Raw genomic sequence first — 24,837 nt, forward strand, 5'->3', positions numbered from 1 at the left:
TCAACAAATGCAACTAAAATAATTATTATAACATAATTAGTTGCAATCGTAATATATGAGATTGTAACAATTGTATCAATTAATAAAGAATAATTGTAACAATAGAAGCATAAGTTTTCAACACATACAGTCAGTACAGAGCTAGAATGAAAATAAAGACAAAAAAAGACAAAATGAAGTAAAAACTAAAAAGCGAATTATTTTATTAATAAAGTTTTCTTTCGTGGCTTTATTCAGTTATTATGAAAACAAGCTCGCCATACTCATATTTCTATTTTGTTTAGAGAAGGATTAATTAGTCAACAACGTTTGCTGTAAGGATCCCTGTAATCTGGGATTACAGTCTAAGAGTCGGAACCTATATCTATAGCATCAAATCTTCGTTTATAGAAAAACATTTCTGGATTCTTTAACTGAATTGCCTTTAATTCTGATTTATGAATCTGCTGTTCTTCAAGAAACGAAAACATAATTGTGGGGGTCGGTATCAAATAGGGGGCAGCAGAACGTCCTGGTTGAACAAAATAATGAAAATATTGTTTCCGGTCGTTCAAATATTTCATAAGCACCTAGGGTTGAGAATTGCTTATTTTTGCTTACAAGATGAAAGGGGGGTTTGAGCAATGCTTGGGTACGACATTAAAATCTTTTTATTTTCAATATTCATTTAAAATGCAGAAACAGAAAGTAACAAAAGAAATTACAGCTGGATTATTTTCATATTCGAATGGGAAGAAAGTGGAAAACGTCCAGAAGATTAAGAGTTCTGATACTAAACTCAGTGGTGCGGCAGCCCATAGAAGGCCATCTCAGTTTTCTTGACCTTGAGCTCTGGGATGCAATAGCAGTTGTTCGGGCTGGGTGGTCATCTGAACACGGAACCCCCAGTGTTCTATTGTAGTCCCCCAGCATGCTTGGTACTCATTTTATTGACTCACTGAAGGGATAAAAGGCTCAGTTGACCCAGCCCTGTTCCAGCTATTATCTGGACCCAAAACTAACTCCCCCCTCTGTGGTCCTAATCCTCAATCAATCTTTAACTGTCAAAATTAGAGCTGGGCTGAGGAATGAAGATGAAGCTTGTAGAGGGTTGCTAGAGGAGTATCCCTAATCATTCCCACAGAGTTTTTTTTTTTTTTTTGGTTGCAAAATACTTTTTATTTACAAGTTATTTTCTTAATATTTCAAAAAGTTATTCTTGATATATGTAAAAATGATTCAATTGCAGACAATTTATCAAAAATTAAGTAAAATAACTCTATGGTTATCACTTAATGTAAACGGTTTTTCAAAACCCATAATTGTCTTTTAATTATATCTTAATTTAGATGATAATTTTAGTTTGTAGTTACTTAATAAAAATTTATGTTATGAATGTTAGGCTATTAATTATTTATTAATTATTACTAAATTCTTATCAGCATTGTGTAATGATTTTTAAATAAATTTTATTTTAGAGTGTGTAGCTGGTATTATTGTCCGTATCTTTTCAACTCATTTTTGCTTCATAGTATTAAACGTTTTAGTGCTAGTTTTGAACTCTAAGCTTATATTCTGATTTGCTATAATTATAAATGTCTAATTAAAAATTTAATAAAATATTTGTATTTAATATTCTTATGATTTTTAACTAATAAGTTCTCAATGAATTTAATGTTGGTTTACATTTTCAGTTTAATTTATGAGCATTTTAATTTTTCATTTTAATTTACGATAACAATTCATTTTAATTTACGATACTCAAATTATACCAGTTGGCATTAGTAAGTGTAGTGGTAGCTCCCTCATAAATTTTTAAAATTACAATTTTTTTTAAAATTTTATTCTTTAAAACCTCTGAACGTTATTTTTGATTTGAATAAAAATTAATAATTTCAGAAAATGTTTAATAATTTTACCAAATAATTCTATGCTTATCTCTCTTATGCTATTTATAAAACCACATTTTTTTTCTTCATTATTTTATTATAACTTAATGATATAAATGTTAATTTCCTTCAATTTTAGTTATTTCGTTTAATTTATGTGCAAGAAAATTTTTCTTAATTACAGTGCATTTTATCAAAATTTTATAAGAAAATTTATGGAAATTTTCAGTTTTTATCATGTTAAGGTTTTCATTATCGTTTCAAGTTTTTTTTTTTTTCAATACATTTTTTACATAATTTACATTTAAACTACTATTTTATTAAAAATATATTTGTGAATATTTGGATTATATTTGAATTTGTATTATTTTTCAATCACAACTTTGTGTGAAAATTAAATTGTTGCATAAATCTTACAAGAATAATTTCGCAATTTGTTGTTAAAGAAGTAAACATTAGGGACATCTGTTAATAACCAATAATAAAGTTTATAAAATCAATGTTCTATCAAAATGTATTAATAATTATGAAAAATACACAGGGAAATCGAGAAAAAAAAAACAATTTATGTATTCATTTATTGAAATCGGAAGCCTTACCTCTTTACAGGAAAGCCTTACCTCTTGCCGGAGCCTTTTTAATTTTAAGAATATGAAACATCAAAACTCAGACTTTCGATAGTTTCGCAATTTATACATCACAGTACATGTCATATCCCACGAAAGATTTTAATAATTGTAAATTTTTCTGGTTAAAAAACAAAAAAAAATTCTTAAACTTGAAAGATATTTTCAAAATTTCTTCTGTTTATTTCTTTCAGTGTTTCCATTGTCATTTATCAAAATGAAGAGTTTGTGCGTCTGTATGTCGGGGTCTTTGTTATAACAGAATCGTCCTAAAATTTGGACAGTGGATGAAAAGCGCAAATTTTGCCCCAGATCTCAAAAGTAGTTTAAAAATTTCAATTATATCGTTCAGGACAGACGTTTGAAAAATTGAATTGTCTTATTGATGTAAAACTTTTAATTGGAAAAATAGATTTTTCGAAGTCTTCCAATTTTCGAAAGATTTTTTTAAAAATATTTATGTAAATAACTTTTTATGTTTGTTTTAAACTTTTTATTTTAATATTTCTCAATAAATACTTCCTTAATTTACGCTGAAATAAATATTTTGGAAGTCAGCGGGCTTTTATTAATTTTTACAGTTTTTTTTTCCAATGAACTAAATTTATATTTTAAATTAGTCTTTGAAAAAAAAGCCCCAAAAATTATTTTAATTAACTCTTGAACAGGATATTCAATTTTCATTACCATTATAAATTTTTCAGAACTCTTGATAAAAATTAAATAAAAAGCAATTCAAATTGATAGTGAGGTGAACAAGAAGCAAAAATTTTATGAAAATCATAACAATTTGTAATAAGGAGATATAAGCAATTTTCTTATATCTCTAAACTTATAATAACGTTAAAAAAGTATGATAGTCGCCTTTCGGTTATTTAGAAATCAAAAATACTTTAAGGCATTTAACATTTCATTTTTATGTTTGTGACTAAGGAAGTTAAAAACAGTTTTTATTTATTTATTTATGTGCTTTAATGTTACTTTTAGCTCCTGGTAGGGGTGCACAACGTTTTTCAGTGGATGTTTAGTCATATCCCTAACTTATGCTAGTTTGCAGGCAAGTTGAAATAATTGTTCGAGTTAATCTCCGTTAATCAACTAGAATATAAGTTTTAATTAAAATGAAATAATATGACATTTGAAATATTACTTATTATACAAAACTAGTTTAAAAAATATAGAAATAAATATTATAACTATTTGAATTGATAAAAACAAAAGATTTCGACTTCTTTTTAATGATTTAAAAAATCGTTTGCAAAGAAAAATACTTAGTATACTAGTGTATGAAATTCATTAATTTTAAAGCATAGCTTTGGTTCTGGTAAATTTCAAAAAGTATTTTGCTGTTTGTCTTTTAGGTAAACTTTTTAATAAAAAAATTTTAAATTGAATTACAAAAAGTCATTTATGTCTATTAATATATCTCGAATATTTAACTTAATATAATAATATTGTTAGCTTTATGAAATTTTAGTGTAAAAAAAAATCATGTTTGAATTATACGTTACGAAAAGCATAACTTGTAGAGAATCGTTATCGTCTTCACTTTTTAAAATAATTTCTATAATTTTTACGATCGATTTGCTTTCAAGTCATAAAAGAAAATCTCCTTCCAATACTGATTTAATTTCATGATTAACGAATGAAAGTAGAATATACTTTAAAATATTAGCTATTTGTATTAGTTTTCTTCTTGTGATATTTTAACATAAAATTTCAAAGGAAAAAAAACTTAATAAAATTCTAAAAAATGAAATTGTTGCAATAATTCAGTAATAAATGAAGAGTTTAGTGGAAGAACCGGCTAAGTGCCATTTCTAAAAAAAAATTGAGATTTCTTGAAAGACTTTCTAATTTTAGTCTCATTTAAAAGTATAACATTAATATTGTTTAATCTATAAATTCCGAAGATACTCAATGAAAGAACCAGAAAAGTGACATTATTTAGGTATTCTTTGGAAGGAAGAATAGTTAAGTGACTTAGCGACAAGTAGTCAATAACCTAAACAAAATCACTTGCTTTGCATCAAACGCAACTTCGCGGGGAGAAAATGAAAAATCTGAAACAGAACCTTCCATACATTAAAGGAAATTTATTTTTTACAAATCAATAATTTAAAACGAAAAAAAAACTCTTAAATAGCTTCAGAATATAATTTTTGTTTCTGGTTTGAATTAGTTGACAGAATTAGAGACCTTGGTAATGAATTTCAGCTAAGTTGCATTGAAACTAAATATCATTTTGTGTGTTTATGCAACTTTTTCAGTTTCTTATTATTGTTACGAGCTGAATGTTCGTTCTTCGTATGGAATGAAATAGAAATAAAATTTCAATAAATCGGTAATGATCAATATTGCGCAATCATGCCTAAAATTAAAAGAAATATGAGGATACAATTAATTAACTTTAAAAAAATTTTTTTTTTTAATTTATTGTTATTTCTCGCTCATTTTCATGCCTTTAAGTTATTAGATTAAGCAAAGCATGTTTTTAGAAGTTCGTCCTCTCAAAAATGAAGATCTCTATTGCTCGAGACCAATTCCTGATAGTCAAAAATTAACAATATTCCGTATTCCTTGGCTTAATTCTATTGCGCGAGATCAATTCCTGATAGTTAAAAATTAACAATGTTCAGCATTCCTTGGCTTAATTCTATTGCTCGAAACCAATTCCTGATAGTCAAAATTTACTATAATCAACAATTTTCTCCGGTATTTATCCCATTTAGTAAGCTGTAAAAAAACCTATTTTTCCAGTACTTATAGTAGGTATCATGATCCGTATATATAGTACATATTAGAATAACGCCGAGTAACATATATATATAGTTTATCAAGAATCTTTAAAATGTTTCCTCACACATATATAAATAAAGCATTAAAAAAATTATATCATTTCGAATATAAAGTAATAAATTCGAAATGATAAAGACACTTAGATATTTTACAACTTCTTTTATGAGACCCTTGTCGATCGTTTTTTTAATTTTTTTTAAACCTATTAGGTGCATTTTCAAAATTATTACTACGAAACATTTTTAAATTTCTAAAACACTGTCCGATACGAATTAAAGTAATAAATGTAAATTGCTGCAAACTTATAAGTATTTAAAATTTAATTTTATATCCGGCGTTGGACAGCCGACCCGACTCTGAGTTTACAACTACCAATGTTCAATTCCGTAACCTCGTAATTTTGAACCCAATTCAGAAAACAAGCATCAAGCAGAAGGACTTTCTGATGGAGCTAACCCGCATTGGCGTTACATGTAGTATTAAACCACGAAATCCTCCCAAGGTTAGCCCAACGGCAAGGGGATTCCCACCCTTTATCACCGAGGATATTTTGTCACCATTGGAGTCGGTGCTAGACGGGAGCAAAAATCGTATCAACCAGCCACCGCTGGGATTTAAACTTGGGTCTCTCATTGGGAAGTGAACGTTCTATCCCCTGAGCAACCCACCGCTTTTTAGACTTATAGGTATGTAACATTGAAGAATATTGAGACAACTATGAATAATATACAAATAAAATTGTAATAATAAGAAAAATTAAAATATCGCAAGTTGTTCCAATTTTAAAATTTAATCACCTTGAATGAACTTATGAAAACAATTATTTTTGGTGGCCATTTTTTATCAGCCAGTTCATCACACCCTGTCTACCATTAATCTCTTCAAAAGTTAAAATGATAATCAAGATAAAAAATTTGCAAGTGAGATTTTCATTAAAATTTTCTCTTCTGTACAAGATAAAAGTTATTCTGTTTAGTTCAACACCTTGACTCGTACGCTAACCTCAATTAGATCATATGTAATCAGAAACAAATGGGAGAAACTAGTCTCAATCCTGCAGGATGATTACAGATAACCTTCGAAAGATATATTGTTCCTTCTATCACAAAGATTTATTTATAGTTAATAATAATTTAATTATTGTTAACAGAAGAATAAAAACATATGATTTCTAGAAAATCATATGTTTCGAATCCTAATATTTTAACTAAGTCACTGCAAATGATTAAATGATATTATTACCAAATCAATTCTGGAACAAAAACTCCTTGAAATTAAATTGTAAATTTAAAATTACCCATTAATATGGATAAGTGGTTAGCGTTGGTGAGAGCTGTTATTTTTAGAACTGTTTCGAATCCTTTGTAAAAGACTTTAAAAAAAATTAAAATTGACTAATTTTGCTTAAAAGCTCAGTTCTTTTTAAATGTTTAAAATTACGTAGCTAATTATGATGTAATATTTTTTAGTTTTATAATTAATTTCTATAAATATCATTGTAAGGAATTTAGTAATGAAAAAAATAATCAAATAAACGTTATGTTATATTTTCATGGAATTTTTTGTGAGTAACACAGATTCTGCATTTGTGAGCAAAGAAAGGTTGAAAGTTGATAATAATATATTTATTCGGTAAAACTGCTAACTGCTTTATAACTGATATCGTAATTTAATTAATAATAATAATAATAATAATATACATATATATATCATTAATTAAATTAAATAATTGTGTTAATAGTTCTCGCTGAACTGAATAATGCGTAACATTCTATTCTTCAACATCAAGGAACTCAAGAATTAATGACTTCATCAATAACATTTTGTTATCAGAATTTTCTTTAAACATTTATCTAGAAAGTGCACAATTCCATTATCGTTTCATGCAGCAGTTTTTGAGTTATAGGACATTAAAAAGAACGCTCTGTTTAAATTTCCTGAAACAGCGGTGATGGTTGCATTAACTTTTTTTTAATATAAAGAGGAAGCTTTGATTCTTTTGAAAACATTTTGATTTAGAATTACTCAATTCCATACTTTGACATTAATATCATTGATTAGCCAATTATAATCAAATACAGATCAATCTTACTTTGATTTAAATTAATTATACCTGAAAGATTTTTGTGAACATTTTTTATCCCTTTAAAAATATTTTACTTTTTACTCCATAACTTAAACTGAAAATCTTCTTTTTTCTGTAAGCGTAATTTCTTCGCACTGAATCATTTGGATGTGCATTCTAGTTGCAAGTCAACCTGTTGTTTTTGTTTAAAAAGAAAAATGTTTTTTTAAAAGAAATTGTAACTGTTGTGAACTTTTAAAATTTTGTCAGATTTTTAAAATTTTTAGCACCTTGTCATGTTTCTAAACCAAACAGAAGACATGAAAATTCTCCAAATCTCGGTTTTGTTCAGGAATTTGTCATAGTGTCAAAAAAGTTCCTGCACACAATGTACACTACAGTTACAACAAAAGATTAAAAAAAAGGACACTTTTGAATAAAAAATTATACAAAAAAAGCAAAGATATCGCAGTTTATAGTAATAATGACAAATATTAAAAATTAAAAAATGTATTTAATATGAAAATATTTACAAATGATGTCACTAGAAAAAATACAGCAATTTGCTTAAAACAGAAAAAATTGAACCAAAAAGTTAAGATTTTGCAGTTTACAGTTATAATCACAAAATATTTAACATAAAAAAATAAGCATTTTATATACAAATATTTACAAATGATGTCAATAGAAAAATACAGCAATTTGCTTAAAACAGAAAAAATTATACCAAAAAGGAAAGATTTTTCAGGTCTCAATAACAATCACAAAACATTAAAAATTGAAAAATACAGCAATACGCAAATATTTACTAACGATATCAATAGAAGAAAATACAGCAATTCACTTAAAACAGCATATAGCTTCAGAACATCTTAGGATTACAATTCTCTTTCATAACTCCAGAAATCATTTAAAATAAACAGATAAAAAACTTAATCACTTTCCTAAATTTTTAATAACTGATTTAAATGAATTTTAACTAATAAAAAGAAAATTTTAAAAGAACTAATTTAAATTAATTTTAATAACTAATTAAATGAACTAAATTTTAAAGCAAAAAATTTATATGGGTGATCCATTCATACAAATCTACATACAGTGAATTAATAAGCCAACATGTAACATCCAAGTCTTAATTATCCTTATTTCGACTCACACGAACATGACTGTATACCGTTCGTAATTAAGAACTAAAAATTTAAGCGTAGCAGTAAGACTCATGTCCAAATTGTAGGTTTGTGCAAATATAACACACCTTTTTAAAACTACCTTTCTGTTCAACTATGTGATACTCAGGCTGATGTGATGCTTCAGAAAAAGGCCATTTTCTGGTGTGTAACTCTTCCTGGCTAATGCCCTGGGCAGATAGAAATGCCATATCTATACACTGAGTCGGGATATTAAACTTTCGACATTCATTAGTTACAGTATTTTTTTGTGATTCAGTTTGGGTAACTTTGTCTTCCTTAATTTTATTCAACATCAAAGCCATGCAAGTTCTTGTATCTTCGATGCAATCATGCCCACCAATGTCATTTTGCACCACAAGCTTTAGTTTTTCGTAAGCTAGGTCTCTAAGCTTTGGCTTAGAGCCATCACTCCTTGCAAAAACAACAGATGTGTCGACTATTTTACTGTGAGTCAGTCTTAGACATCGGAGGTCTCCTTCAAGTCCATGTCCGATTAATATGCATTCGCTGTGAAGCAGGTTACCTAGGAAACTTTGTACATCACTAAGAGTTGTTGTTACTCCAAGTAAATCTTCGGCCATTATGCCACTAAATTTGGTGCAATAATCAAGGATTTCATTTTCAGGTTGTACGAAGGACTCGTAAATTGTGAAGCCTTCTTCATTAACTAAACCGACTTTTGCAACTTCCAATCCTATTACAGTGTAAACCATTTCGCAATCTAATGCGTAGACTCCACGAAGCTGGTGTGCAAGGCGCTTTTCACCAGTGCTTTTGATCTCCGGTTTGAGCAGTGGATCTCCACAAATATGTAACGGATACACTTTGCATCCAATCGAAGAAGCGTGTCTTTTACAGCACTTGAAGATGGAATAAGAGCCAGGACATTTAATTACTTTATCTGAATGGTAGTAACATTTTTCGTTCACAGTGTATTTTCCCTCTGGTGTGACCTCAAATCTTTTTCGGCACCTATAGCATTTCCTAACAGCTGTTCCATGTTCGGATATCTTGGCTCCCTTAGTCAGCTCGTGGGTGAGTTTGTCAAAATACTTCGAGTCCATTAGATATTTACTGAGATTAGTATATACCTTCCCTTTGGGAAGATTCAAGTCTCGAAACTCCTTGAGTGTTGATGTTATTACGCATCGATCTAAAAGATTCAAAAATGAAAATTTCATTAATAAATCGTAGCTATTCAGAACAACTATCGAACAAACAGAATAATTCGGTAGAATAGAACAAAAAATCTAACAAATAGAAAAAACTTTGTAGATAAGGAAATTAAATTATGCTTAAAAGAGAAACTGAAAACTATGTTAGTAGCGTTGACACCAGTACAATATGTCGCACTTAAATAAAGCCAGATTATTCTCGTGCTATAGTTTAACGTAAAGGAAACCAATGTGAAACCAATATGTTTGTTAAGAAAGTGGATATTCTTTTACATATTTACAGGGAGCATTCAGTCCTTATTCTATCTGGATAGGAAACGAGGATAAAAAAAATTCTGCCATCAGGATCTGGGTATTTAACTATACCGTGGATACAATGCATCAATATTATGCCGAGTTCAATGATGGTAGCTCTCAATTCTGCCCCAGACTGAAACTACCCTTTTTGGAATACACTGTCCTACTGAGGATAGCCCCCATCCCAAAGTTTTCTTGGAGATTGAACTTAAGGAAAAGAATAAGTATGTCATTGATCACAAGCAAACTGTTATACAATACCCATCACTCAGAAAATTTTACGTCATAAATTAAAGCGTTTTTCTTGCTGGAAAATGTCGGCTAAAAACATCAATTCTCCAACAAATGGCAGTGAAAGGGTTTCTAGCATTTTTTGCAAATTAATAACCTTTAGACAGTATGAGGGAGAGTTCATCTTTCTGTATAATGGAGAAGAATGAATGAAGTCGAACCTGAGACATCTAATTTCTCACATTTAAAATTCAATTTATCAAGAAATATTTGACCAATTTTGTTCAAATTTTGTTTTATAATATATTAAATAACTTTCTTTAAAGTGGTGCAAGAATTTTTAAGTCCTTAAAATTCAAATTTTCTTCGATTTTTGTGGAATAAAATAATAAATAATTAATGTAAATTATCTTTTACATATAATTATTTTTGCATAATCGAATTTTATATTTGCTTGCAAAAGATTTCAATTCGCTTTAAAAGGCCTCTATGGTGAAATACGCAAAAAATAAAATCCAAATCCGCCGAAGGAAAGGTATGTTCATTCAAGGAAAGTGTACGATTTTGTACCTGCTGTTTTCGTAACTTAATTGCTGATTTCGTAGCTTAAAATATTGTTTGCATAAATAATTTACCATTTTTAAATTACCCAACTGATCCATTAAGTTTGAATCCCAGTACATGAAAATTTGATCATTAAATCAAAAGTTATTACGATTGAGTTTTCTGCATATTGTTTTTATAGGTATATACTAAAAGAATTCTACCTTTTTGCTCTTCTGACATTGCTATCTAGAAAATAATGTATTGCATCTTATGCACTTCTTACTCTGTTTTGTCTGAGACCAATCACGGTTTTATAGGAAATTGCTAGGGATTGCTGTTTAAATTTTATTGTAAGAAGTCATTATTATTAAAAGAAGTTACTATTGATATCATGAAAATTATAATAATAGGAAAAATCTTTTTAGTAAACGCCATTATATAAACCGAGGAAATCGTATTCCATCCCATTAGTTCATCAATTTAAAAATGCTACATAAAGGGCACAAAATTAATCAATAAATAAAAATAAAAACCGGAAAACGTTGAATACCTGTGATTTCACATCAGAGACTCAGTCTTAATGTTTTGAGAGTCTCGCTTTAAATATGCTATTTAATTAGTGTAGACTATTTAATAAGTGTAAATAATATACCTTTTTCCTTAAGTGGATTTTGAATATTGACCTTCAAAATAGTAGAAGGTAGCCTCAATCTGGAAAATACGGTCCCTTTAGTTGAAGTAATGTAGTTCAAAAGTAGGTATCTTAATTTTATTTTATTTCTGCGTAACTCTAAGAATTCAACTTTTCATTTTTCAACAACTATTCGACTGATTCCCTTCAATTTTTGGATTTACTCATTTAAAATTGCATTGAATAACTTAAATAACAAAAAATATCAAATAATTAAAAAAAATTATTTTTGAAGATAATTATCTAAGTATAAATTTTTTCCTCTTCAGAATATTTTGCACAAATGTATAATTATATAAAATTCTTGAGGAAAAAAAAATCACTGAAGTTCAAACAGTTCTCAATTTTTACCCACCTAATCAACGGAGCCTTTATATAATTAAAGCAAAGTTCATTATATAAATAATAAAAAGCGTCAAGATCATTATTTAAAGCCAAAAGGACAAAACTTCATTTAACTGTCACCGTGAAAGAGAAAGATAACATTTGCACTTACCTTCTTTATTTGTTGTCATGATTCAGCTCCAACTATCTCCTGCAATTTCTAGGACGGAATTTCTGCAAAAATAAATAAACACAGAATAAGATACAAAGCAAATTTTAAATATATGCATCCATCAGTACATAGTAAAAAAATGCATTAAGAATTGGGCATTTACATAAATATATTAATACAAGAAAAAGAGAACGAACACAAATTAACTACAAATATTAAATTGTTATTACTATGCATGTATGAATTATTACTGAAATACATAGATTACAATGCATGTAATTACTATTGCAACACATCTGCACTCAATATTGAGTCAATGCGTGTAGCTTATATTAGTTAAAGTTGGCCATTACGATGTGATGTGCTTTTCATAAAGATTCCCTCGTGGCTTGAATGTTCGAATCGATCCCCATTTTTAAGTTTTTATTTCTTATCACATTAAAAGAATTAGTTATACAGTTTAAAAATTTTTTTGATAATGCCATTTCTCGTTCTTATTAATGAAGTGTAAAGCTTTTAGAGGTTTGTAAAATAATGTAGCAATAAATTTGTTGTTTGTAGCAATTATTTTGGTTATTGTACGCAATAATTCCGTAAGTCTGGCTTAAATATTTTTTGGAGATATGGGCATTTTTAAAAAAAAAAAGTAATTTCTTGTCTCACTTTTTTTGTTGCTGCTAATTTTAAAAACATTCAATAAAATTTAAAAAATTTTTTACACCAATTTAAAATTAGTTTGAAAACCATTGCTTCAAATTAAAATCAGTAAAATTTTAATAAAAATTCGTTTGAAATTGCTCAAGATTTGAGTAATTAAAGTAATTCTTCTTTACTGCAAAGACGCCGGGAATGAAGTGAATTTTTTTTTCCTTCTTAATTTTGAAGAGAATAATATTTGGCAACAAATAAAGAAAGTCCGATTTGAATATCTTAAAAATTTCAAAAGTTTTAGGCAATTTTATAAGTAGTGTTAGTACTTTAAAAAAAAAAAAAAAAAACTCAAAGTGATAAGCAGTTTTCTACAAATATTATTTCGTATCTTACGACAAAAATAAATAACAAATCATAACGCCCTACAATATATGTTCATAAGCTGTGTGAAAATGTGTCATTAAAAGTGTTGGGAAAGAAGTGAAATTTTTTTTTCTCCTTAATTTTGAAGAGAATCATATTTGGCAACAAATAAAGAAAGTCCGTTTTGAATATCTTAAAAGTTTCAAAAGTTTCAGGCAATTTTCTAAGTAGTGTAAGTCTTTAAAAAAAAACTCAAGGTGATGAGCAGTTTTCTACCATTCTCCAATTATTATTTTGTATCATACGGCATAAATAAATAACGAGTTATAACGCCCTACAATATATGTTCATAAGCTGAAATATGATTGTATAAAGAACGAAAACAAGAGAAAGAAAAAATAATTTCCTGATGAGGATCTTCATCAATGCCGGTGTCAGTTTTAATAAATCTTATTTAGTATACAATGATACTTGTGGAAAACTCCATATCATTTTGAGCTTCTTTTAAAAAGTACAAAAATTACTTAGAAATTCTTTTAATTTTTAGGATATTCATATGGGATTTTTCTATTAATTACCATATACAATTGTCTTCAAAATTAGGAAGAAAAAAAAATGTTTTTTCCGCTGATGTGCAATATAAAAGAACTACTTTACTCATATCTTTTGCAATTTTGAACGAATTTTTTCTCAAATTTCAAACCAAAAATTTCGTAATTAATTTTGTATTTCTCTTAAAATTTTGTTTAATTTCACTGAATATTTCTAAAACTATATAGCAAATAACACGAAAATGATTGTGAGCAAGGTAATAATATTGTACTGGATAAAACAAGTTTATAATTAATAAGGTTGATATTTAATTATACAATTTTAATGATTTCTAGAAAATTAACATTTATTTAAAAAAAGGAGAGAGCTTATTCGTTTTGCATAGATTTTTAAACATAACTACAGATTCTTATAATTCTATTCATTTGATTAAAAATGGCATTTACATTGATGGTTTTAGATACATTAGAATTCCAAGTAATTAGCTTATTTATATTAAAGTTAAAATCATTTTTCATCACATAAATCAATAAAAAAAGATATTTTCTTCTTTTCTTATTAACCAAATCCAAAAAATTAAAATTAATATTATCATCATGATTACGAAGCAAGATTAAATAATTCCTCGGATAAGTATTATTTAACAAAATGGAATAATCTTGAAAATTAGAGATAATTAAATCATCAATAAATATTAAAACAAATTTAACAATAAGAGTATAATTCTTTTTCATAATAGTGCAAAAATAAATTAGCTAAGAGAGATGAAAAATTAGATTCTTGTCGTATTCTATCAATTTGAATAAAAATATATATTCTGTTGTACATAATTATTGTTCATAATTATGTTATTGTAAAAAATTATTGTTAGCTTTGTCTATGGAGATAAATACAAAATATCTGCAAAATAGTAGTTGCTTAATTGATTAATCAATTGTAGAAAAATTTATCGAATTGTTACTGTTACTTAAATTTCCTTTATTATTGAAAACAAAGTTTTTAAAGAAATAATAAACAGCCCATTTCCATTTTGCTGATAAACCTAAAGGTAAAGAGAATCTATTCTGATATCTTAGAAAAAAACTATTGGAATCATTAAAAAAGTATTTAAGAATTTTATTAATTTAAATATGGTAAATGGGTCTAAATTGTGTGCCTTTTATCATTAAATCCCTAAGTTTTAAGTTTTCTATAGTATTCAAATTATCAGTAATAATATGTTTAAGTTGTTTATCAACAAATTCAAAAAAATTTTCCTCTTCACGGTGACAATCATAATCGGATATAATTATGATTGCCCCTGGGATATATAGTATGTGATATATTTAGTATAATCTTGAAAATTAAAAATAATTAAATCATTAATAAATCTAAAAACAAATTTAATAGTAAGAGTATAATTTTCCAAATAATGTAAGATTAAGTTAGCTGAGAGAGATGAAATATTAGATTCTTACATCATTTATTACATCATTTTGAATAAAAGTATTTTTTCCATTGCAAAGGTAATTAAGGACAAAAACTAATTAGAATTTCCCAAGAATCAAAATCGCAATGAAGGATATCTTTAAAATCATAGTTATAACTCAAAAGAACATCTTTTAGTGTTGAAAAGAGAATGCTGTTGAAAAGATTATGACAAATTCTTAAATCAGTTGATAATCCAACAAAAAGCTTCTTAAATAATGTTGTTAATAATTTTATTTAAGTAGTAAGAGAAAATGGTGCTAGGTTTAGTTAGGTAAGTATTAGACCCACATGTGATTATTTTAAATTTTATACGAATTTTATGAAACATTGGACAAATAATTAATTAAGGAAATTGTATATTGCTAATTTTAATTTTTAATCTCTTATATAAAGCTAAAAAGATTTTAATGATAATATTAATCTTTCAATTCTTAAGCTTAAAATTTTTATTATTTTTTAACTCCTTATTTAAAAGTTCAACATAGAATTTCTACAGAAGATTAAATAATTATTGTTACCTTGTCTATGAGGGTAATTACAATTTTTTTTTGTGGTTACGTAATTGATCGATCCATTTTAGAAAAATTTGGTGAATTGTTATTGTTATTTAAATTTTCCTCATTATTGAAACCAAAGTCTTTAAAGTAATAATAAACAGCCTCTTATTCTGTTAACATAAAGGTAAAGAGAATCTATTTTGATATCTTTAAAAATATATTGAGAAAGTACTTCAGAATTTCATTAATTTATATATGGTAAATGGGTCTGAATTTTGCGTTAATTTCCAAAGTTTTAAGTTTTCTATAAAATTTAAATTACCAGTAATAATATGTTCAAGATATCTATCTACAAATTCAAAATAATTTTCTTCTTCACAGTGACAATGATAATCGGAGAGAATAATTTTCCCTAAATTTTTGTAAATATCATAATAATTAAAAATAGCTATATTAATAGATTTATTATATTATTTACAGCTTTTGGATTACGTTAAAATCTTTTAATGGAAACATATCTCCTAAATTTCCAAAAATATTATGAAATTTAATCTTATCGAAAATAACGATTTGAAAGTCAATAACAAAATATAATTTACTCATTTTAGCTTTCACAAAATTGAAACAGAAAATTTTGAAGTGTAATAAATCAATAAAAGAAAAGATAATAATAAGATTTTGAAGTCTATATACATCATTATTCTAAAGGGAAAAAGCAAAATCTTTTATTGGTTTAATATTAGAATGTTTATAAAAATCATTTTCCATATTAGATTTAATTTGTCACTATTAAGAGAGTTTTTATTACTTCCTGATCCCCCGTTTACCTCGATTTTGTACGCTTATCCTTAGTGGAGAAAAATGATTAAGTTGAGGAGTTATTAAAGTTAATCTGTGTATGTTGGAGGCTGTCATTTTAGTCCATACAGCAAAATTGTTCTGTATAAAAGCATGTAATAATTTTCATTTTGCAGTCTTAAATCAAATTATTCCACTATTTCTAAAATAATAATTTTGACTCTGTTAAAATTATGTTCTCTAAAATGATTCAGTTCCAGGTTACTGATAATTTTATTACAGTTTATATCTAAACGGTGTCAATTAATTCGAATATTAAGATACTGACTGGTTTGTCCGAACACATTTCACATTACGAAAACCACAGGTCAACATATAAATAACGTTTTTAATTTTACAAACAAATCTGGAGCTACCGTTATTACGAATTATATGTTTTTTGTCAATAGTAGGGTAAATTTTACATCTTTTATCACCACACGCTTTATAGGACTTAAAAATTTCGGGTAACACAATACAAAAACAAAAAAGAAAAAGGAGATTAACAAAGAAAATAAAGAAAAGTAATAAGAAGTTTCATTTAGTGCGCGTGAAGTACACGTACATAGAACCTATAAAATAAGTTAAAATACAGAGAAAACAAGGAAGATATTTTTATAAGAGATAAAAAAAAATTGCTGGTAAGCAAATTAAAATTTAATATATGTATATTAAATGTATCCGCATTTTGTGACACTTGAACGCTGTGTGACGTTTTATAGACTCATGAAATTTCTGAAGAGAAAGGTTTAATTCATATGCATACCAATGATGAAATAGATTTGCTAAAAAGGCAAATAAATTCAGTTTAACGACTGTGACAGAGTTTATTTATTCAATTCACTACTCTAAGCACTAATATCAGATAATTTTTTAAACAAACTGTCGAAGCACTTAGAAAAAATAAATAAATTATAATCCCGATTACTAATGTCAAAATACATCTGAACAATTTATTCGAAATTTCATTTAAATTGTGTAAACGTAAATTTTCTTTTTTTTTGCTTTTATAGAAATTATTATTAACGTGTTTATATTACACTAGGTAAGATACATCTGAAACTAACTGGATATTAAATTCCTAACCCCTATTTTCCTATGAGCTAATAATTTTCATCAGTTTAACGTATAAATAGCTTTATAATAAAAAGAAAATATAGCCAGAAGTTCTCATGAAGTAAACATGACTTTAGAAGAAAATAAAAAGATCATATAATAGCTATAAATAAAAATTTAGGGAAATAGTGGTTCAACATGGTGACTAATTAACCTGACAGAGAAATAGAATTCATAGGATAACCAGAGGTTTTCATGAAATAAACATTGCTTTAGAAGAAAATAAAAAAATTATACAATAGCTATAAATAAGAAATTAAGGGAAATAGTGGCGGAACATGTTGATTAATTAACCAAACAGAAGAATAGAATTCATAGGTTGAAATAACTAATTTAATAAGCAAGGTATATTATTTATGATTATCAAATTTATACTTTGAATGAGTAAACTATTACTTCAAAATGTAATAAGTGATTATAGAATAAATTATGGACTTTTAAAGTAGTTAAAGCATAAATCTGTATGACTATCTCACCTTACATTACATAAAATTAATTGGTTTCATAAGAAGAGTAAATACAAATCAACTTAGATAAAAAAAAAAAAGAACTCTGGGTAAAACAGGAAAACACGTGGAAAATTTAGAAAAAAAGAAATAATAAAATAGTAACGCGATACACTTAATTAAATAAAATATAAATATGAACAATAGGAAAAGAATAACTTACCCCAATCTAAAATAAAATATCCTCTTATAATGTACGTAAAAACTAAATAAATCCAAATGAGGACACAACACTTAGAGAACTTCACAGTTAAATAACTGAAAGACGTTAAGAGAAGTGAATTTTTAAAAAGAACTCCAACGAATCAATTACCATTGGCTAAGAATTGACACTAGGTGGGGGGGGGCATAACCATTATTATTAGCTACACAATAACTTAGTCATTGGAAGCAAGTTATACTGATAAGAAGAATTTTCCAATCAAGAACATCCCCAACCCGTGTGGTCTAGAATGTTAACTTATATTCCCCCCCCCCCCCCAAAAAAAAATAGCATCGTTGTATCAATTTTTCATTTTAAATATATTAAATCATCTTTTTTTATAAATAATTGTGCCTAAAATTTGTCAGCCATAGTAATTTGTTTTGATTTGCTAGGTGCGTGTTTAATTCAGTGGTAAGGAATGAAGCTGAAGCTGTGAGAGGGTTGCTAGAGGAGTATCCCTTAATGTTCCCGCAAAGTTTTTTTTTTTTTTTTAAATTGCAAAATTCTTTTCATTTACAAGTTATTTTCTGCAACTTTGGGTGTTTTTTTTTTTTTTTTTGCTTTAAAGCATACTTACTTTGGAAATTATTTCATTTTTTAGATTTTTTTCCTTTTTATTAATATTTTTTTTTAAATTTTGAAAGTTGTTTTACATTTTAAAAGAATTCGTTAGCGAATTAAGATTTTTCTTTGTAAATTAGTCAAACGAGTGTATCCTCAGACTTTCAATAATAAGTGTTAATGTTGAACAGAATTTTTCAAGATATACGAATTGCTTTTGGTCAATTTCAATTTTAGGAATATTAAAAAACTGATATAAAATTTGGTAATAAAATGCAATTCTAATGTTCGTGGAAATTATAATTAAAAATTTATTAATTCTTATTTATCCTTATTGGATATTTATTTGTATATTTAATTTAATTATTACCACTTTTTTTATTAAATTTATAAAAGAAAATTTCGATTTAAATTATTTTTTTTTAAAAAAAGCTAATATAAAACACGTTTTATAAAATTTTAAAGTATTTGTTTTAGCAACAGTTTTTGCTTTATTTAAGGGCATTTTTAGATCATCATTGTCTTATCCCTGGTGATAGTTCCGACTCATTATTAGAACAGAAGAACCTGAAATGATTTAATTTATGTATTCCGTTCGCTTCTATAACAATTAATTGTACGTAAGCATTTAATTATTGTGTATATTTCAAATTTATAAGAACAAGTTTCCATTTATAATTTTTTTCTTTAAAAAAGCTAATATAAAACATGTTTTATAAAATTTTAAAGGACATTTCTTTAATTTTTAAGTCTTTTTTTATGGATTTTATTTCTTTCTTGCGTCAGATACAATACTCTTAGAAGCCCATCTCATGTTGATATAAAATGGATTACTTATTGAAACAATCAAAACATGCCAGGTAGTGGTCTTTAGTGAATGGTTGAGTCTCTCTTTCCTATAAGGCGATATCCTATCTATATATTTGATATCCTATCTATTTTTCTCACAAATCTATCACCATTGAACTATTAGTATTTAATTTTTGGAAATTTTCTTTGTGTTTATGTTGTTACTTTTAAAAGAATATTTAAACATCCAAATCAATGCAAATAAAGACTTAAGTACGTTTTAACCATTTACCTGCCAATGTTCCAATAATAGAACATTGATTTTGAGTTTCAATTAAATGAGAAAACAAAGCTCAAATTAATATTTTCTTTCACATAGATTCAAAATTTCCATTATGAAGTATTTTGTACTTTTAATTAGATTCTATATCACCATTTATTATTATTTTTCTTTTATGGATTTTAAAACTGTGATATAATTTGTTAATTTTTCTCCCGTTTGAAATAAAATTAACCAACAATTAAATATTTACGAGACATGGGCTTTTAAAATGATAATACAGCAGACAGTTCGGCATGAAGTTCAAAATTTTATTCTAAAATGTTAAAGTTAAAATATGACTAGTTGAAAACCAACTTGCATTTTATGAGTTTTTAGATTTTATGTGAGTCACACAGTTATGTTGTGTGCAGTTCATTCAATTGGTATTATGACACTTGTTCAAGAATAACAATAAAGTTGAAATCGGAAAAGGGGGATGACTACATCTAAATTCAAATTCTTTTGAATTTGCAGGTGGCAAATAATAGACAGTAGTGGGAGAGGTTATTGCAATTTTTAGAAAGTAATGTAAGGTGTGTATTCATTCATAATCAATATTTTTCTCTTTTGTTGAAACTCTAACGAGAGAAAAGTAATTTCTTTCTGATAAGGTAATGACTTACACGGAGTGTTTTATTTTTTTTTTCTATTGTTATTTGACAATGCTGGAGTTGAAATGTATAGTGCAGCTTTGAGGAGAATTCCTCGAGACTGAAAGTCTGGGATTGTCTGCTGCTATGGTAACAAGCGAGAGCACATTTCTAATGGGGGTGAAATGGAAGAATGAATGTGACGATTGGTTTACTCACTTCGACCTACGCTAAGATTAAGATAAAACTATTCACCCCACACCCCTGTTCGAAATGACCTTTCCTCGTAACCCTAGTACCCGTTACGATGGTAGACGGGTATCTGGAGGAGTTCTTCTGAAAGCCGCACTATAAAGGGTTTTTCAATTTGTTTCTAACAATATGGTATTGAATAGATTCTTGCTATTGATGATTTTTTCTTCCTGATTCTTATGGCTTACAATATTTCCCAGATACATTTGTTGCTATTGAATGAGTTAAGAAATAATCTAAACTTTTTTTGTTTGTTTTATTTACAAATTTTGCTTGCACTTAGCACAACCAGTATTTGTATATGAGACGAAGCTGTTTCTGATTCAGATTTATAAGATATTTTTTAGTCAGAGCTTGATGAAGTAAGAGATTTAAATGATTAGACAGGGACGTCTTAATTACATGCAGGGCTCTTCGGTACACAAATGTTATAACATGTCATACTGTTTAAAATCGAACTATAAAATTACATGTACATGAAATAAAGCTTTCTTAAAATATGCAATAATTTTAACAAATTTCAACATATTTTGATTACCTCAAAAATTTAATGTATATAAAATAAAGCACTTTTAAACTATGCATAATATTTAAAAAAAATTGAGATGGCAGCCAGTTAAAATCGTCGAAGAATGAAATAATTTTGAAAACTATGGAAGCTAATTAAAATAATTAAATTTAAAAAAACGCATAAAGGTAAAACAAATGGAAGAAAAAGCCCAAGAGTGTGAATTATTTCGTCAAATTTAGCAGTTATTAAAACATCTTTCAATACACATCAGACGTAACCAGTTTAAAAGTTGTCCCATAGTGCTGTGTAATTCTAAACTCTTTCGATTATGACTTTATTTGACTAATTGTAAATACTAAACAGAGTTGATGGTGGTCATTATGACTTAACATAAAACTTGTTCACATTAATTTATTTTCATTGATATTTTTTCATGAACACAATGATGTGTCAACATTTGCTGGAAGTGTGAGTCGATTACCCTAAAACTTCATCGCATTGTAGAAAAATAAATTTCGGGTGCCTTTTTAAGCTTTCCTGGTGATGAACTATTCAAATTATTGCTGTGTGTAATGATAATCAATCATTTTTTATTGAAAAGAAAAACAAAATACACACTTTATACAATAGAATATTTTCTTTTTTTATAAAATATATAAGGCAATGTTGGTGATCCTTATTTTTTTTTAGTGCAATTTATGAAAAATAAGATTCATATCAGGGTAAAATGCATTTCCACGTAATTTGGAGAGGTGGTTAACAAGACAATCAGAATTCCTATGAATGAAACAAGATTCCAGGGCATCAAGATGAGCTGATGTATCTATGGTGTTCCTTCATTCTAAATTTTAAAGCATGTCTGTTTCTTTTTTTTTTTCTTATGTAGGCAAGGTATGAGGTATCCAGCGATTTTTAAAACTGATTGAATTTTTAAGGGACTTAAATATTATTAACAAACCTAAAAATGACTTAGAAAACTAAAAGTAACTCAGCTTGCGGCTTTTCCGGATTAATCACTTATTTTAATAGAACCTTAAATTAATTTACATGTTAAACTACTGTAGCACCTTTCACAATAATTTGTTAATAAGATAAGAATGCAAAATGTCAATAAATAAATAAATTAGAATAAAAAACATATGAAAAATAAAATTTATTTTTGTATTTCTGATTTTTTGAATGCTAAACTTATTATTTTAACACTTTAGTAAGCTTGTTTTATTAATGTGGGAGATTTGTTTTTTTTAATTTCTTGATATCAGTTCACTCTCAAACAAGAATATCCTGTTTGTTGGGCTTGGTTTTATAGGTTATGTTTACGAAAGTTTTAAGAAGTACAGTAAGAAAAGAAAAAAAAATTAAAAAACTGTTATCGTACATCAAGAAAATTTTTTTTATTTAATTCACCAAATAAATAAAGTAAATAGTTTTGACTCTTAATTTATTTTTCTCACGTAACTGGATTCCTTCGCAATAGAAAGTTTGGAGGTTAACAATTATTTCAATAAAAATAAAGGTTCATAAAAACTCTAAGAGCAACCAATGACAAAATTTATAAATTATCCAAAACTCTTAATGAAAAACTTCCGATGGGGGACAAACTAATTTTTAATCCCAAAAATATCCATATGTTCTGTTTATTCACTACAAAAATTGACTGGAGTTACTAAAATTTAACTTGACGTTCTCTTTTTCCAATCACTTTTGTTTCTTTTCATTCACGTCTTGAAAATCGGCGCCTATTTTTGAGCTCTTAAAACATGCCGACTGTTATTTCCAATTTGTATACATTCATTACGATTTCATTAACTTTAAATGAATATTAATCCCTATTTCTAATTTTGTATTAATTTAACGAACAAAATGATTTCGATAGAAAGAATTTGTACGTCGTTCTCCAAAGCAGACACGCTTTTTAATTAACACATTTCTCTGTTTTGAAAGTTGTTCGCTTTAAAAAGATTTCCCTGAATTCAAATTCCGCAGTAAAGTATACCATGCCTTAAACTAGTTATTTTAGTTTTATTATTAGAAAACGCATGGAATACATGAATTTCCGAAACTATAACTTGTTTTATGAATAATTTTAGGGTTACTGTGAGTCTGAATTTAGTTATGTCGTACATAAATGAGTTTAACCCGGCACTGGATACCCGGTAAAATTGGTCGAGTCGGGCAGCGAAATTTTTTGACCGATCCAGGCAATGAAAAATCTGCCCGGGTATCCGGTACACAATAATATTAATAATTAATATAAATAACTAATATTAATAATTAATATTAATAATTATTATTAATATTTAATATTAATAACATAATATTAATAACATAAACATAATGAAACTAAAATTATTCCAAAATACTAACGAGGGACTAAACAAATCAGTGATTGTTTTGTCACCAATTGATGTACTTAATTCTTTTACAGGTTGACAAGGGTCCTAGGTAAAAGAATCCGACCCTATCGACATTTTGAAACAAATCCTTTAAGCTTCATTTTATAACTGTTTGATGTTGTTTTTCTAAACAAACCAAGTTCGCCAGCCATTGGCTTATTGCGAATAAGTCGGAATATACAGTGTCTTGTTAGCTCAGAATCTCACGGACAGATGGCAGCAGCACTCATTCATCGGGCCATTTGAATTCGTCAAAAAAAAGAGAGGTATTTTTAGTCAGAGAAATTCATTTTTTGTATTTTAAATAGTTTTAAAATTACACCTCATTAATATAAGTACATTATTAATTAAAATTACTAAAGAATGTAGTAGTTTTTATTATAAAACCAAAAATAAATAACACGAAAGAATGTTTAAAAATTTGTAAGAATTCTTTATAAAGTGATTGCCCGAACAGTTTTACTTTTTTCAAAAAATGGGTTATCGTGCATAAAAGTGAATAGTTAACGATTATGCTAATTAATGCTTATTTATCAGATGACAAATCTATTTAGTATGTTCAATGCATGTTTTGTGTCAATGTTAGATTCCTTAAAAAAATCGTCTGCACTAATTAATCAGCACATTTGAGGTCACCCTCTTGAATCACTAAGATCGACTCCTAGAGGGTGAGGATCCGATTATAAGATTGACAGTTATTCAGGGAGGTCCGTTTATTACCCATTGGCAAAATGGGTCTTGTTTTTGGTTTGATGGCAAAACGCTTTTCTACTGTGTTCAAGCGTAATAGTAAACAGTAGGCATGCGTTACTATGACAAACGCTGCTGTTCGGTAATTTTTTAAGAATTAGTTTTTCCCCAGCAGTCATTCTTAACATAACAATAATTTAAAGTATTTTGATATTCTTTTTATTATTATCTTATAATTACTGTCTTGAGTGCGATTTTCATATAAATATGAATACTGAAGGAGGAAAAGTATTGTGTGACGTCTTAAAACATGTATATAGCTAGGATTTGAAAACCAATTGAGACAGTTTTTGCAACCCATGATTTGATATGTTGTGGCGGAGTCAAACCAGAAAAAAAAAAAGCTTTCGACCAATGGGTAATTAGTAATCGCAATAAAACGAATTTTTTTTTTTTTTTTTGAATTTTATTCTCAACAAAGATTACAAAAATGCCTATTCAGAGCTGTCTATGTAACACCTTGTATATTGTCATGGACGATACAT

The 24,837-nt window shown here is 27.3% G+C and overlaps 1 protein-coding gene across 1 annotated transcript; it reads right to left on the reverse strand.

Annotated features, from left to right (window-relative positions):
• Positions 1-7,897: 7,897 nt before the first annotated feature.
• LOC147812051 (RNA exonuclease 1 homolog) lies at positions 7,898-18,298 on the reverse strand. The gene is made up of 3 exons (XM_087161729.1): positions 18,140-18,298; positions 11,985-12,046; positions 7,898-9,701 (listed from the first exon to the last, which is right to left on the reverse strand). The coding sequence occupies exons 2-3, from the start codon at positions 12,001-12,003 to the stop codon at positions 8,557-8,559; spliced, it is 1,164 nt and encodes a 387-aa protein (XP_087017855.1). The 5' UTR covers positions 12,004-12,046; positions 18,140-18,298; the 3' UTR covers positions 7,898-8,556.
• Between the last annotated feature and the right edge of the window lie 6,539 nt (positions 18,299-24,837).

The sequence above is a fragment of the Parasteatoda tepidariorum genome, chromosome 4 (assembly GCF_982258835.1).
Source record: "Parasteatoda tepidariorum strain Cologne lab strain chromosome 4, Ptep-v5.0, whole genome shotgun sequence".
NCBI lineage: Eukaryota > Metazoa > Arthropoda > Arachnida > Araneae > Theridiidae > Parasteatoda > Parasteatoda tepidariorum.